Consider the following 17,693-nt stretch of genomic DNA (forward strand, 5'->3'; position numbering starts at 1 on the left):
TGACATAAAAGGCCTACTGACAATCAGGGATCTCATATGGATTCATCAAATATTCCTGTTAACCCACGTCACTTAGCTTAAGCAGTGATCATTTTCTTTCACAGTGTCTCAGCCAATTTAACAACAGGTGGCATATCAATAGTATAAACTTCAAGTTACTTTTTGAGCCAAAAAGGAAATGTGTGAGAGGGGTGATGGACACCGCCCTGGAAATAACATTTTGACCAAAGAAAAAATGAGACTTTCAGCTGCTTCCATTCACTGCTGATATGTGTTACGTAGTCACTGCAAGGCTCATTGCATATATGCATTCTGGTGAGAGTTGTTGGGAGAAAAGGGAGTGCCGAAGCCCATCTACGCACATCAAAATAGCCAAAACATATAAACTATATCTTTCTCCTGACTCTAAAGGCTTTGCTGTCATTACTTTCTTCTTGAGGAGGTACTGTGTTGTCCAACCTGTGTCCAGATTTAGAGGTTTGTTGGTAATTTCATCACATCTGTCTCCACTTGAGATACTGTAATACATATAACTATCAGACAAGTCCAAATGTGAGATCCAAGCATACAATTGGAAAGACAAAAAAATAAAAATGATGATATTAGACCTTGTTGGAGCTATGTCACAATGGATGCCGTAACTCCCTGCTGATGGCTTTATTCTAGACACGCGTATCAGGATTTGAGGCCAAATTAAAAAGATCAGCTAATCTCAGGGCAGCAACATAAACTTCTACTCACTATTTTCTTCTGCATTCGGTGGCACGATCAATCCTGAATTCTGGGAGGCTCACAAAGCCCTCTGCCTTCTCATCCTGAGACAAGCAAAGGCAAAGTTACATCCAAGCAACGTCAATTTTATTCGTATCACTGTCAGTGTGGTAAGATAAAAAAAATAAAAAACTTCTTATTCACCTCTTCATTCATGTACCAGTAAAGGCACGTGTCTTTCAGGATGAACCAGTACTTCTTCCATTTCTGTGAAAAATAGGTTTTAGCGTCCTTCTTCTTCCACAGCCAGCCTTGGCAGTCCCCCTGACCCAGGTCCCTGCAGGAAATCCTTCGCTTACTGATTGAAGACATCGGGCTTGCCGCTGCAGGTGGCAGTGGGGAGCAGAAAAGCCAAAAACACGTCGTGAAAGAAAAAACTTGCTCGCGTTTAAAAATCTGACTGCACCTGTTCACGAAATGACACAAAGCAAGTGTTTCTACCTTGTTTTTTCTTCTTAGACCTGGACAGCATTGAGGAGCGCTCAAACACCTGAAAATTAAAACACGGATGAAATTTAAGAATAACGGCAGGTTAAATGTTCCTATCGTAACATCTTGCTTCGTGGAGGGACTGACGTGGTAAAGCGAAGCGGAGTCGGAGCTAGACGTGGACATGGCAACCTCCAGGGCAGGGACCAGCGTGTAGTGCGTGGGGCTGGATCCTCGCTCCATCTTCCTCCGGTTCTGACTCAGGCTGCGGCCCAGTAAGAAGTTCTCCCCAGAGGGTTTGTCCTCGCTGGGGAAACGCAGGAGGGAGTTCTCTGCAGGGGCCAGAAAGATGCAAACTCAGGATGGATCACACATGAACCTGGGAATAAACTTCAGGAATAGAAAATCAAAAGTTTGGAGGCAGTTTACCGACACGTCTGTGCAAGAACACGATGGATGTTTGCCTGCTAAAGCGCGGGCAAGGAAGACCGTTAACCGTAGCCACAGATTGAGTCGTGCCCAGCAGGCTCAGCTTTGTGGTATGAAATACCAGTCTGGTGATAGTATAACACAATCTATCAAGCAGACTCCAAGCAATCCTGTTGTGAAGGAAAGCGCACATATTTTAACCAGTTCACATGCTGCTGAGAACAGTTTTTAGATGCTACTGCAGTTGCAGTGACAGATCCATTTCACAGACAGTCTCAGCCGGTCTCAGAGGGACATAAAGCCGAGGCTCGCCTATTAGGATGATAAGCAGAAGCTGCATCAAGTCCACTTCCCAGTTATTGTTTGTTTTTAAAAATAGCTGCAATGGCTTGTATTGCTAAAGTATTCATATTCCTATACTCTTTTCTTTCTTTCTTTCTTTCTTTCTTTCTTTCTTTCTTTTCTTTTCTTTTTTTTCTTTTACATTTTCTGTGTTTTTGTATTTTAATTTTTAGGCTAGAGAGTAACAAATCAGTGTTTCATTGAAAATTGGAAGAAAATATGCATGGTTTTCCATACAGGTGTGGCATTCACTTGTACAACCACCTTTTGCTGCAATTACAGCTGCAAGCCGCCTAGAGGGTTTTTCTACAAGCTGTGCGATTTTGGCAAAAATCTAAATTGCAATATATCTCAACCATAACTGGGAATTAATTTTGACTTTTCTCTGCAATAACCACAAGCAACAAAAATGGCCTCTAGATAATGATGTTCGCAAATAAGGTTTATTTAAAACAAGAAATCTGACTGTTTTTACTAATCAGAGTATTATTGTTCAAGGAAATAGCTTGTTGAGTTGGACATCAATCATTTTTGAACATAAAGTGCAAAGTGCAACCAATAAACAAGTCAATGTATTAAACAGTTTGACCGGTACTTAATGCTATGATGAGATTCCTGAAAGATTCTGGTAAAAAGTATGATTATATAAACTCTAAAACAAGTAATAAAATCACATTATCTCACTGCTGCAACACTCTTCCCTTCAATGTGGAGGCAAATACCCCTTAAAACACATTACCGACATCTAAGGACGCGTCTGATCCATTACTTGTTACGTAACCAAGAATTGCAGACCTCTGCGATTTGGAAATTGCGTTTCTTGAAATTTAATTAATTGTGCAGCCCCACTGTACACATCTAGATACTGAATATTCTCCATTGTTGGCAGGAAGAAAACGATTCCCGAAGGAAGCCCCTAGTTCTTTAGTTTACCATCAGCCATGTGGGGCACCCAGCAAACACATGGAAGGCGCTGTGGTCAGATGAGACCAAAACCGGATTTAATGACGTACACACAATTCACCGTGCGGCAAAAAACAAACGATACACAGTGCCCCCATGATGGCTCTACAAGTGTCAAGGAGCTGAATGAAAAAACCAAACAAAATCACATAAAATCCTAACAAAATACATGGAAGTTTGTGTCTGTACTTTCTCTAAATTGCCTTTTAAATCATGGCCGAATGACTGCAGCCTGATTACAGAAAACAAAGGATCAAACAACCTGTAACAGGTTAATGCGACACAACGACACTAGTATATCCAGCCATCCCAACAACTTAAACACCGCAGAGCACTGTCTGTGTAATATGTTGACCAGTCGGCGGCTAACGTTTAAGAAAACCTGAACTGCGTTACCACAAAGTCATTATGCAGTCTAGAGAAGAAGCAACTGTCAGAAAGAAAGCCCCCAAACGTCCACGAAAGGTCTCTAAACGATAAAAATAGCCCCATCACCTTTTTTTTTTTAAAAGCCTAGAGGAGCAAGCCCCCCCAGAGGACCCGAAGACATCACTCAACTCTTCCTTGGGTCAGATTTAAAGGAAACACGGCCTTCTCCCAGAGCATATACCACCTGGCCTAGCAGCCACCAATGGCGTGTGAGCACCTCAAGAAAATATATTTATACTGTTGCCAAAGCAACAGTGTACTTTTTATATCCAAACGGAGAACAGCAGGGCCGAGAGAGACGACGGATGAAGGCGAAGAAGAAAAAAAAAAGAAAAAAAAAAGGAGCAGCTATAGATTCTCAACATATGGAGGAGAAAGAGGCAGGAGCCGATATCCAGCATGTTATCAGCGTTGACAGGCCAGCTCATGCTTCAACTTCTTGGCTCAGACATCTGAGAGGGTGCGGGTATTATAAGATATCCACCCCCTCGCCCCAGCTTTCCTCTGTCCTTCTCTGCCTCCCTTCCTCGCTGTCTCCCACTGCCTCCCACTCACCTCTCCTGCTCTCTCTCCTCAGCTTCGCCAGGTCTTCGTCATCTCCCACCCAGTTGTATTCCACGGGCATTGAGATGGGCCTGAGCCTGCCTGTAGCAAGTAGGCGCAGGGGGGGGGGGATGTCAATATCACACAGCCATCCACACACACACATGCACATCAAACAGCTGCGGACGTCTCAAAAGCACCCAGGAACCCACACGCGGCGTACGTCCGTGACTCCGAGCTTTCAACGGTCACGATTCCTTACCATAGGTGGGAGTGCTCCCCCTGCGCACTGACGAGGCCTCCTGGTTCTGGTCGTACTCGTAGCAGTAGAGTATGGAGTCGTCCTCCACCAGGGGGAATTGCCGCCGACACTCCTGGTCCAGGTAGGAGTTTGGCGACTCGGATCGCTCTGCGGCCTGGGCCTCCGACTGAGGATCCTCGTCTGTCAGGTTTGCCTTGTCGTCTCTTTTAAAAAGGAACCAAAGACGTCAAAACAAGCCAAGACGGGACACAGCCGAGCTTTTCAGTTTGCAGCAAACAGATGGATCTGAGGCGGTGTATGTTTTGGGTTTCAATTAAACTAACAGCTTTAAACAAAGACCCGTCTTAATACTCACCGGGAAAAATAAGGAACCAGTCTCCAACTGTGACTCACGCAAGTATATTTATAATATATTGTCACAACCATTGGCCCGCGGGAGAGACCAGGCTTTGACTGCTTGTTAGTTCTGTGCATGTTAAGGTAATTGGTCGAAGAAACATCCTTGTACTGGTAGAAAATAGTCATTGGAATCATAAACAAAACCATGTTTCCTTACGGCTAACTTTAAATGATTACTTGTGAAATGTGGCACAAAGTGCGGACAAAATGCATGCATGGTTGGTGCAAAAACGTCCAACGGCAAACGGATCCTTTTGGTGCCCAAAACAACCCAAGTGCAAAAGTTTGAAATGGCAAAAGGGACAAAACCGCTGAAAAATGGTGTTTACGTTCTATATGAAAGCTAAATGCAGAGATTAAAAACACCCCATTAACATAAAGCTTAATATGTTGTCCACTAAACACTTTCTATAGAGATATAACAAGGATGCAGGTTTTGGGACCTTTCTCACTTTCAGGTCTTGTTTTTGTTTTTTGTTCTTTTTGCTTGTTAGTTTTTTTTGTTTGTTTTTTTGCTCGTGAGTTTGCTTGTTTTTTTGTTTTTACCATTGTCACAATATTCCATAAGAAAAACGGCTTTAGTTTACATTACCCAGCTACTAAAGGAAATAAAAAATATTGGATCGTCTTTGTTCTTTTATTGGCAAAATTTTGTATGATTGCAAATTTTGGACATCAAATATGTGCAGTTCTGCCAAAAGATATTAATACAGATTTTATTTTAAACTTCACTCAACCAAGAAGGTGCCTGCTTCATTTTGTTTCTGATACGAATGACGCAGGCACCTCCCCAAAGATAAAGAACAAGGGCTATCATTTTTGTAAAAAAATAATAATAAAAAATCTATATCGTGATTTAAATTTGAACACGAATAATTCATACCCATCTCAATGATTTATTGGCATTACAGCAGCCGAGCAATTTTTTTATTATTACACACAAAAAAAAGGCAGTGGGGGAAAAAGCTGTGTTAGGTCACTGCAAATGAAAATCAAGATGTTTGACTCTGAAACAATGTACCGTATGTTTCGGACCACAAGGCGCACCGTGAATTAACGTGTCTCAGTGCGTCTTTGTCCACATTTAAGGCACGCTGGATTTTAAGGCGAACTAAATATTCTTCCAAGTGTGCAATATCACTCCGCCCCTTCACGTACGCAGCTCTCTCTATCAGTCTCTGGTCAGGAGAACAGAGTTGGATTACACTGCGCTGTTTCTAACATAAGGCAGAATAAACGTAACTTCTATAATGAATTAACCAACAAGGTTTATTGTCGATAGTACGTACTCCGGGTGCTGGCTGCCTAAAGGCTCCCACATATTCAGGCGTACTGCGCGCACACTGTGAGCTTTGGCGGACTCTGCGCTGACTCTCGCAGACGTCTTACCCTTCATACTTGACCATATTGTTGCCTACATTTCTTGTGTATTAATTTGCACGAATTCTTACAATTCCCACACTTTCTGCCAGTGGACCGAAGCCGCAGAACGGATGGTAAAAATGTGTGACTAGCTAGCTGAGCACCTAGAGCCGTTTCTTTTCCAGCAGGCTCCCACCTGTCAGTGAGAACAGAGAGGGACGGTGATGCCACGCGTCGTTGGAGCAGCTCAGTGTATCAAGCTCGGTGTCACATATAAAACAGTTCGATGTTAAGACTTCTTAACTCCGACTGAGAATGTGAGGGCATTTACATGAATGCACATGTAGTTTCGACATTACAGGCAGTCTTGTAGACAGCTCAGGGGTCCGATCAGGTAGTGACACAGTGTACCGTAATGCTCCTAATATCCACTGAGTGGAGCAGCTTTGTTGCTTAGCAAAGTCAACGCTACACATTTTAACAGATTTCTGAGCGCATTGTACCACATAAAGTCGGTCTGTAAGCACGACGGTGATCATATACAAGGCGCACCGTCGATTTTTGAGAAAATGTTGTGCGCCTTATAGTCTGAAAATTACGGTACCTAAAGTTTCGTACGGGCTGCTACAGTAATTGAGCTTTTCAGTGTTTCTTCCACACGCTTACCTGGGGGTGTAAGGCTCAGCCGGAGGAGGCGGGATGTACAGATCCTGCAGGGCGCAGCTACTCCGCCTGGAGGGAGTGCTTAACGTGCTGGTGGGCGTAGCGGCGCTGCTGCTGGGGCTCTGAGGGAAGATAGGCTGTGTGTGAGCGAGTGTGTGTGAGCGAGCATGTGTGTGTGTGTGTGTGTGTGTGAGAGAGACAGAAAGAGAATGTGTTTACATATGTGCGACAAAGAGGGAGACAGGCGGACAGAGAGGAAAAGGAGACAGACACGGTTACAGCAAATGACACAATGAAAATCTGGACTTCACAACAGCTCAGCGAGTCTGTGACCGTTCCATTTTAGTCGGACAGTGAGGCGGCCGATCTCGGCTGTGAAACGAGCAGAGGACGTTCACAAAGCGTCGTCCCTCCTCGTGGTTATAGGTTAGACAGTCTGTGTAATACCGTACCCGAACTGTAAATAGACTGTACCCTTTTTTTATTACTCTAGGCAAACGTTATTTTTACCGCTCCATTATAATCATCTTAATTCTTCGACTGTATCCACAGATGCGACTGCAAATTGAATAACTAGAGTATTAATGCATAGCCAGAGTTGAATCACAATGCATCAAAGCAGATTGATCAATTGCACATAACACTAAATGATTAATTGAAATCACTTTAACCATCTAATGAGCAACTGGCTGCTTTAAAACAGAGGCACCAGTGCTTGCTGCCACCTTGGAAACTGCTTCTTCCAAAGAAAAGCAACCCGCCATCCTCGCTTTACATTTCAGCTGTATGTCAGAAGGCCCAGGATGTGTCCAGCAAGCACCAGGACACTTTTCCTCTGCTTTTTTACTCTGTAGAAACACTCTGTAGTGTCTCCATCTCTGTAGTGACACTCTGTAGTGTCTGACTATCAAGCAGAGAAATCTCAGCTATGTAGGCACCCAGTTAGATTACCCGGCACCCTACTGTGGTCAGAGACAGTTATATTTCTGTTGACCAAAACAGGGAAATATCAGAAATTGCTCAAGCTGTGCTAATATAGTATACACCTTACACTACTGTTCACGCTCTGTTGTGAAACTGCGATTGAATGTCTGCATGGCGTTTTTTCAAATGAAAGAAGCATAGCCGATTAACTTCTACATTATAGGCTGACAGCTTTTTTCTCCACTCTTGCTTCTGTCCTTAAAACTGCCAGCAGGAGGGTAAAAAAAAAAAATCACTTTTGGAGGAGAAGAAGAACGAGAGAGAGATAGAGGACATTAAGGGGGAGGAGACTGAGCACGACTGTACTTTGTGGCCTCGGGGGAAGAGAAAACATTTTCTCTGGAATGGGACTCAAAAAAGAGAAAGCCTGGACCACTTTAATGCTCGTCCCTCACTTTTCCAGCCATTCTGGTGCTGGCGCACTCACTGTCCCAGTAACGTAACTAGATTGGCTGAAGTAGGACAACAGATGCCACTCAGGGATGAAACGGTGACATCTAAATGAACGACGCCAGAGCAGTCAACTAATTAGTCACGTGTATAAATTTAGCAGCAACAATCTGTTTTGTTAAAGCTCTGTGATAGAAATAGCACATACCTGAATGATAGAGTACAATCCTAACATCTAAAAAAAAAAAAACACCGTGGGGTTTTCCAGGAAAATGTGCCTGTTCCACAATCCGCCGCTTCTTTTAGATTTTGTACACTCTCATTTAAGATGGATGCACAGACACAAGCGCACACAAACGACGACGACGACAAGATAACCCCACAGAAACGGAGTGAAAGCCGCCATCATACCTGCAGCGCTAATGGTTTCCATCTCATGTTCTTGAGCAGAGCTGGAGTGGATGTGAGCGTGCTCTGTGGGCGTTTCTTCAGCGTTAGGGTGACACCTGCAGGGTCCCCACGCAGCAGGTTCACCAGGTTCTTCAGCTGCCAGCCCACCTAGCAAACAGGAATAGCCTTAACGCACACTTTATGTTGACAGACCGGCACAAAGGAGCATACATTTGTGAAGTGCATGGAAAATTAGATATGCTTTAGAAAATCCACAAATAAAAATCAAAAACTGTGGGATACCCCCTCCCCCAGAGTCAATATTTCTGGATATTTTATGCACTTTTATCGTTAAGTCCATGTAGCAAAGGCCAAGTGATCTTCCTAATGCGCTGCAGTTTTATTTCCTGCCGTGTGTCATGCCTAGTAAGCCGTCTTTAACCAATTCCTAATGATATTTGGTGCAACAAAAAAAACTAAACCCTGCTCAGACGCACGCTGCCTGCTGCTGAACCAAATATGCCAGGTCCAGTTTGGGGAGGGAAATCTTCGCCTGCATGCATGTCTGCACTGAATCTTCGTGTACCTCAGGTCCGTATTTCCGACTCGCTTGAGACACAGGGTTTTTTCAGGCTCTGACCTGAAGATCCCTGTGTTCCTTTGAAAGTAATGTTTTTTTTATCTTGACAGCTATTTCACACATATTTTTTACAGAGCGCGCGTTACATAGCGTGAATGAATTTTATCGTTTGTTTTACTATATCTTCATCTAAAAAGAATTATTTGGTTAAGGAGCCAATAGGTGTTAGCCGAGGCCAACTGTTAAGGGGGTTTAAATATAAAACTATACTTCATCATTTGCCGGAAAGTGTTTTGTATAATCCACTGGAAGCATCGTCTTTAACTGTTACATTTGTGTTGAATTGCTTTTTTTCATGTAATATGTTCTTGTTTTGTTTCTTCGTCCAGTTTCCAGGATTGTTTGGTTTCTCTGTTATTATCGTACCAGCCATATTCCTCGCTCAGAACAGTTTTGGGATTTCAGTAACTCAGCCAGTTTTCACGTTCATTTACGTCTACTTTGGATTTCCAGTCTGTGGAAAGCTTTTGGTTTTTTTATTTCTGTACCTCTGTATGGGACCCCTTATGCATTTAAGATAATAATAACAATAATAATAATAATAATAATAATAATAATAATAATAATAATAATAATAATAATAATAATAATAATAATAATAATAATAATAATAATAATAATAACTCTGTGCTACCTGGAGTTTTACATTTCTAACATGGTGATTAATCTTTTACACAAAGCAAGCTAATAATTTTGGATAGCTTCTCAATAACCACGTTTTGGTCAATTTAAATTCATACCTTTAGAAGTGACCAGGATGGATGGATGGAAGTAAACCCAAAATTCTCTTGATAATTATTGCACATTTACAGACTACAACTGGCTATAACATGGATATAGAAATAAAATAAAATCATGCTTTGCAAGCAATATAATAATATAAAATACACTTTGTAGTAAGATCGAATAGGGGTCACTCCACTCCAGACAACAGCCAAGTAGAATGCACTTCCAAGTATTTTCATGGTTATGACAGCAAACTGGAACAGCGTACCACTGAAGAAGTAAAGTCTGAAACTAAGGCACCTGGCTGTAAACAGACCTTAAAACAAACAATAACAAAACGTATAAGCTTTGGCCTACTTCTGAGCATTCATTAATAACCAAACAACCCTCTATACTAACTACTAACTATCCATTCACTTATTTATTGAGCCCTCCTGCACATGCGCATTTCTGCCTTTTGACTTGAGCACATGTAAACTTAGGTTTCAGGTCAGGCCAGTTTGCTGGCCAGTGAAGCACAGGAACACCGTGGTCACAGAACCAGCTTTTGGTACCTTTGGCAGTGTGGGCAGGTGCCAAGTCCTGCTGGAAAATGAGATCAGCATCTTTCCAGGATTTCCTTTTTTCATTGCTAAAATTAGAAATATTTTGTCCAGGGGTGATGCTGAAAAACTAGTCCATGCATTTGTTACTTCAAGGCTGGTCTATTGTAATTCTTTACTATCAGGAAGTCCACAAAATGCAGTTCAAAGCCTTCAGCTGATCCAAAACGCTCCAGCAAGAGTTCTGATAAAAATTTTAGTTTCCCTTCATTGACTTGCAGTTAAAATCAAGAATAGAATTTAAAATTGTCTTTCTCACATATAAAGCCCTTAACGATCAAACTCCATCATACATCAGATCATCTGCCGTTACCATTTAACATAGGATCAACGCCTGCTTCTGTGCTTTTCATGTCTCTGCTCTGTCTTCTCTAACCCCCAGTCGGTCGAGGCAGATGACCGTTCACACTGAGCCTGGTTCTGGTTCTGCTGGAGGTTTTCCTCCCTGTTAAAGGGGAGTTTTCCTCTCCACTGTCGCTTCATGCATGCTCAGTATGAGGGATTGCTGCAAAGCCATCACAAACGTAGGCGACTGTCCACTGTGGCTCTACGCTCCTTCAGGAGGAGTGAATGCTGCTTGTCAAGGTTTGATGCAACCTGCTGGGTTTCCTTAGAGAGGAAACTTTTTGTCCATTCTGTCTTTATGATTTTATCGAATTTGACTTTGTGATGACGTGTGTTGTGAATTGGCTATATTAATAAAATTGAATTGCATTAATAAAGCTTATTAGCTTTATTAATTCCTCGTAGATGACTACGCTGACTGTGGATTTTAGAAAACACAGTGGACCAACACCAGCAGATGACATGGCACTCTAAACCAAAACTGTGGAAACTTCACAGTCAGAGTACTTCAAGCAACGTTGATTCTGTGCCTCTCCGCTTTTCCAGACTCAGAGATCCTGGCTTTTCAAATGAAATGCTCTACTTTCATCTCTATTTTAATCTGAAAAAAGGTACTTTGGAACACTGTGCAAGAGTTTATTTCCTTTTCTCCTTAGTCAAGGTAAGACACTTGTAAGCCAGGTGTAGGGTTTGTCAATGCCCAGTGGCTCTTGAGGCCATGACTCCAGCATTAATCTAATCTTTGTGAAGCTCCCCCAAATTCTTGAATGGATTTTGCTTGAAAATTCTCTCAAGGCTGTGGTTATCTCTGTCGCTAGTGCATCTTTTTCTACCACACTTTCCCTTTCACTCAACTTTCTAAGAACAATGCCTGAATACAGCACTCTGTGAACAAAAGCTTTTTAGCAATGACCTTTAGTGGCTTACCACTGTCATTCAGTGACTTTCTTCTGGACATGTACCCAGTCTGCAGTCTTCTCCGTGATTATGTTAGCCAAAAGATGGTCATTACATAACATTTCTACATTAAAAAAAAGGGTTTTATTGGTTTTATGGAATAATAAAATTTTCTTACACATAGAGTTTTGAGTTTTCAATATTTTTGCAAGCCATAACAATAAAATAAACACCAAAAATAAAGGCTTGGAATATTTCACTTCATGTGTACAGATTTTATATAATGTTTAAGGTTCACTTTCTGAAATTACTAACAAGAGATATTGAACTTTCATTACGTAATTCCATTTTTTTGTTTTTGTAGCTCTAAGTAAGTAAGTACACAAGTAATTAGGCATAGAATATATAATTCCCTTCTTTTGACAAACACTTTTCCAAGCAGCAGGAACGCTTGGTTTTCTGACTTTTCAGTGAGACTCGTCGGTCAGCAATGTGTCTCCAACAGCCTACACCCAGTTTCCATGGTAACCGGCTGCTGTAATGCCAGATCTGATACGCCCACAGCACTGAGATAAAGATTTTGTAGAAAGCCACTGCCTTGTCACCTGCACAACTAACGGCACCGCTGGCATATCCAGATGTGTTGTGTTGCAATGTGATGAATAGAGCTGGAGAAAACACTTATCACTCCAGCCTTTTTCCTGGCACCTCATCAAATAACATTGAACTATAGAAATAGAATGACAGACTGTTAAACATAACTTTCTAAAACCTTATTTTACTTTGATACGAGTAACCAGCTCATGGGTCATCTCAAACATTCTCAACACTGGTCCACCCCTCTAGGTGCCCTGCTAAAAAAAAAAACAAGAAGCATTTTTTAAATAAATGATTTTACCTTTTGATCTCAACATATTTTATTGACCATAAAGAACTTTTCCCTCCCCTCTCTGTATTGTAACTTGTCTCATCGTCTTTCTGTGACTAGGTGTACTGCCGACAACCGAGGCCCACCCAAACATATCAAAGTCCGTCCAGCTTAGTCAAAACTTTTATCGGCATGTTCAAGATCAGTCAACATCCCCTCTAGTTGTTCTTGACAGCATGCCACAGTAAATTAAAGACAGTTACAATATGTATGCTGTTATAACGTTCATTCTGAGTGACGATGATGTTTTGGATCATCGGACATGTCATATGTGTTTACGAACAGTATCGCCTTGTTAAGCTGTCAAACTCACTGAGCTGCACCTCACTCATGAGCCGCTGCATCAGGATGTGCACCAGCGCCATACCATACCCTACCACTATACGGTAGATCTAGTATAATAATACAATTGCAGAGATTTATAGGAATAACCGTAATCTAGACAATCTACCTTACATGTTTTTATTAAATAACTGCTAATACACATATTGCCATTATTAAAACACAGAGAGGTCAAGAAAATGTAATGAAAAGGCAGTTTGGACACTTCTGTTGGTCCTTGATGACGGTGGGTCTAACCTCTCCATCCACTAACCTTCACATGCTTTGAAACTCTGCATGCGTCAGTGACACGAAATAGTTCAGACAACCAAATCTGTGCTGCTTCCTCCAAGAAAGACTCTGTTCAGTGGAGGAGCCCACTGAAATGAGCAGCTGTTGAATTATCATATATCTTGCTGTAGCACGCACAGCCAGTAATTATTTTGAACAAAAGGAGCTATATTTAAACTCTGCACTGCGGGAGGCTCTTTTTCATTCAAAAAATAAACTGTGTACACGTCATCAAGAGACACTTTTTGGATTGACGGCGAAGGCAAATTTCAGAAAAGGTTAGTTGATGTTACAGCAGGAGAAGGACAAGTGAGGCAAAATTTGCATGCAACGGCTCCCTTTCATTAAATACCCGAGTCATCTTTTATAGAATAAATTCAACTTCTACATATCTGAATACATGCTGTCTGAATTCCTTAAATTAATATTAAGAAATCTGCAAACATTTTTCTCTCCTAGTTTGACTCCATATTATTTTCTAAAGCTTGTTATTGTCCCGTCCCTCTTCCTGTGCTTTTTTTTTTCCTTTTACTTCACACAGTCGCATGCGGCAAAGAGGTGTGCAGTTTATGTCAACACTCTAACGTGTATGACAAGCAAGCAGAGAAATTTCAGTTATGTAAAATCGTTTGTGTGGGTGGATTAAGACTTGTTTAAAAAGAAAGACCGATAAACACATTGGCTTGAGCGGTGGATATTTCCATAGGGGAAAAAAAATTCAATGTATTTTCTAGTAATTTTATGTGTCTGGCCAAAGAAAAGTGCAAAAACAACTTGAAGTCCAGATCGACAGCTAATCGGCTTTCACCCAGCAATTATTTCCCCAATAAAAATCAGTTGCCCCATGCTGGTTTGTTAGAAATTAATTGATCAGAAATGGACTTGTCTTTTGAATGACTCTTTGATAGAAAAAAAAAATCTAGAAGATCTGGTTCCCTGAACAGAGCCTTAAATCCCATCTCTACCCTCTTATGGCAGATCCAAGTGCACTTACGTTACTTTGCTAAAGTAATCAAAATAATGACACTGCTATTACATTTTAAACCTACCTAGCACTGAAAGGTATGTGTATATCTATCATATAAAGTTCTAGTTAAATACATTGAACTGTGTGGTTTTAATGTATCAAAATGTTGAAAGATTCAAGGACTATAAATAACACTGTAAAGCATTGCATAGTGGGTATTTGTCATAGTTTGGGTTTAGTTTAGTTTTTAGTTTTGGACTTGTCTTTATTTAACCTGTTTGCTCCTCTGTCATCAGCCTAGTAATCAGTCAGTTCAGTTCACCTCTCGGCAACCAGTCACTAACCAATCAGGTCGTTCCACTTCCAGTCACCAGCCTTCATTAGATCAGTTCCACCTGTTGCCAGTAATTAGTTTCACTCCGGTCACCTGTTCACTCCTCTACTTATACCTGCCTCAGTCCACTCTTCGTTGCCAGATTATTTCGAGCCTTTCGATGTGTCTAATCTAGCATTTCCTGTTTGCCTGTCTACCTGTGATTCTGACCCGATTCTGCCTTCTGATTTTCGGAGCCAGCCTTATCCCTGTCCAACCTGATTACCTGCCTGTTGCCTGACCTTTATTCTGTCTTCTGATTTCTCTGAGCCTGCATTACCCCTGCCTGATCTGTTTGCCTGACCTGTTCTGTCTACGGATATCTGAGCCTGCCTGACCCCTGTCTGATTATCTAACCTGTTAACGGACCTGGATCTGTTCCCTGACTCTCCTCCCGGATTCTGCCCTGGACTACCGTGCACTTCTGATCACCCGGTTTGTCTTTGGACTGTGTTTTGGATTACGAACTCTGTTTATTCCTTTTCATCATTCTACCTGCCTGTCCCTCCAGTTCTCACCCACTACCTGCCTGATTTATTATTTCCCTGTTTATCCGCAGCGGTTATCATTAAACAAACTGCCTTTAAACTATACCTGTCTTGTCTGACTGAATTCTGGGTCCTCTGTTTCCGAGCTTGACAGTATTGTAAAGTGATCTATAATGAGCAATGGAGCAAGCAAAAGTAAAAAAAAAATCCATCCAGGTCACTCATTCATGCCCTCAAAATTTAATTACAAAAGTCACAATAATCAGTATATTAATCAATAGCTTTGCCTCATTAGTATGGCTGTAATGACCTATAGATGTTAACAGAAGGCCTGAAAAATGTACAACACAAACACACTGTCAGCAGTGATGGCTGCTTTATGTTTCAACTCATAAACGGTCTGCAACGACAGATTGGAAGGAGAAAAAAACATGTGCCTCCAAATCATATGCATATTTATGCAGGATAGAGGAAAATAAAGTAAACCAGCAAGGATTTAACAAGGACATACCACTGTCTGATGATTGACCTGAATGACTTCGTCTCCAGCATGGATCTTCTTGCACCGATCAGCCAGGGACTGATGGAGACACAGAAATCATTGTTACTGTATGCATCTCTATGGGGGGGAAAAAGCTGTCTGTCTTTGTCAGAACTGCTAATCAGGGAAGAAATAACAGCCTCATACTAATCAATTCATGATACCAATGTTACTTCAACTATTGCTCTGCCAAATTAAAAATAAAAATAATACATTTTTGTCACATTAGGAGCAGCAGACTCCAAATCTGACGTCATTTCAAACAAGCCATTGGATGCGCCAGAGAAGGCACGTTTCAGTCTGGACATCCACTACATGTATATCAACAATGAAATGGACAGAGGTTAAAGCATAGAGGCTTGTACTCACTCCTTCTGTGGTCCCCGTGATCACATGCAACCCATCATACGTTGATTTGATGTACATACCCTGGAAGAATATAGTGGCAGTGATGCGGATTACCATATTAAAGCCAAAGGAACTCAAAAAACTGTATATCGTCACAGCTACATGCAAAACTGTAGAGCAATTTTTACTTGAAAATTGGAATTAATCTGCTTGAAGTGCAACATGAGTTGAAATCTGGATTTATTTTGCTCTTAATACTAAATAATTCAAGCTCAACTACACAAGTAGAACATCAGAGTTCAGCAAATGTACCTGCCACAATAAAGCAAATGTACACATTAATGTTATTCATTAAAACATTTAAAATGTTTAGATTTTTTTGCTAATGTGCTACAATACAAAAAAAGTAGATTTTATTAGATAGCTTTATTCATTAAAATCAGTGGGCGGGGCCAACAGGCGTCTAATAAAGGTCCAAACGTTTTGCGCTGCGGCCAAAACCAAAAAAGTGAAAGTACACTGTAAAAAGGGAACTAAAAGTAAGTAAAATCTTCTTGAAATTAGTGGATTTGTCCTTGATTTGAGCAGGTAAATAAGACTATCTGCCAATGGAATATATAATGGAATATATATATGTATATATATTGGGCAGATCACCATTTCGAGCAGAGATTGGTTCTGCAGATGAGTTTTTACACCCTGATAACATTGCAGACACCCAACCAATAAACCACCCTTTAATTCTTATTAATTAGTTGTCTCTGTATTTGACAAACTAAGGCTGAATCACATTGCCAAATGAGGTACTCTGGAGTTGTGTGCTACTGTTCTCTTTCAAGGGTATTAAGCTCCTGGCCCAGTTGCAAGCCAAGTGTAAGACTCAGGAATGACCTGGAAATCGAAAACCTTTTCCAGGCTTTAAACTGTATGAATGTAGATATAAACAGCATGCAAAAATACACGAAAAAATGATTGTTGTTGGTGTGAAAGCTCAGAATTAGATGTGTGTGAGAGAGTGAAAAAAACTTGTGACTTTATTCAAATGTAAAATTAGTATTACTTTATATGTAAATACTTAATACCATGTCTATCTTTGTTTAAGAGGCAAAAAAAAATATTTTGCCATGAAATATTTACTTAAACATTTGTTTACACATTGTGTAAACATCAGGGCATTACGATGAGTGATTTAGCCATTATTGGCCAGAGTTTAACATTTTATGGTACCAGGATGTTTTCATTCCAATTCTGAAAAGTGCTTGAAAATAAAAAAATACAAATATTTTTTGTACAAGCATGTTTTTTGTAGTGTCGTTTATTGCAAAATTGCATATTAAAATGCCCAAATAGGCTTTTATACTTTCAGAAATAAAAAGGTAAAATATGCCATTAATTGGCAATTAATCTCGCGATAACTAAAAAATCTCGATAACTAAAATTTTTTATCATGTGACAGCACTAATATAATATAATATATAATATATATATATATAATTTTATATATATATATATATATTATATATATATAATATATATTTATTATATATATATATATATATATAATATATATATATATATATATATATATATATATATATATATACATATATATATATATACATATACACTGACTTGACATGTTAATATTGCTCACTTATCTATCCAGTAAATCACACAGACACTTAAATAACCAAAGATTACAGCCTTCATGCACTGACTATATTTTTTGGCACTGTTGTCTGTACCACTCAAGTTTGCATCCAAGCAGATTAAAACAGACATGAAGGATTATCAATCTGCAAAAGTACTATCAGCATGTTTGCAAAATCGCTGCAAGTCAAAGCTTTCACAAAAAAAATAAAAGAGGCAA

At 40.4% G+C, this 17,693-nt stretch overlaps 1 protein-coding gene across 6 annotated transcripts in view; it reads right to left on the reverse strand.

Annotated features, from left to right (window-relative positions):
- The window catches only part of LOC105929424 (connector enhancer of kinase suppressor of ras 2), a 50,338-nt gene that overhangs the window by 9,646 nt on the left and 22,999 nt on the right, over positions 1-17,693 (reverse strand). For 2 of the 6 annotated variants that reach the window (XM_012867209.3, XM_012867211.3), the window contains exons 7-16: positions 15,845-15,904; positions 15,446-15,514; positions 8,378-8,524; positions 6,596-6,729; positions 4,169-4,371; positions 3,919-4,008; positions 1,348-1,532; positions 1,213-1,261; positions 916-1,094; positions 742-815 (exon numbers count right to left, since the gene is read on the reverse strand). In XM_012867209.3, the coding sequence (XP_012722663.2) occupies positions 742-815; positions 916-1,094; positions 1,213-1,261; positions 1,348-1,532; positions 3,919-4,008; positions 4,169-4,371; positions 6,596-6,729; positions 8,378-8,524; positions 15,446-15,514; positions 15,845-15,904 (1,190 nt within the window). The remainder of the gene's footprint in view (positions 1-741; positions 816-915; positions 1,095-1,212; positions 1,262-1,347; positions 1,533-3,918; positions 4,009-4,168; positions 4,372-6,595; positions 6,730-8,377; positions 8,525-15,445; positions 15,515-15,844; positions 15,905-17,693) is intronic. The other 4 variants (XM_012867212.3, XM_012867210.3, XM_021318837.2 and 1 more) reach the window with 2 other exon arrangements.

This window comes from Fundulus heteroclitus, chromosome 11 (assembly GCF_011125445.2).
Source record: "Fundulus heteroclitus isolate FHET01 chromosome 11, MU-UCD_Fhet_4.1, whole genome shotgun sequence".
Taxonomy (NCBI): Eukaryota; Metazoa; Chordata; class Actinopteri; order Cyprinodontiformes; family Fundulidae; genus Fundulus; species Fundulus heteroclitus.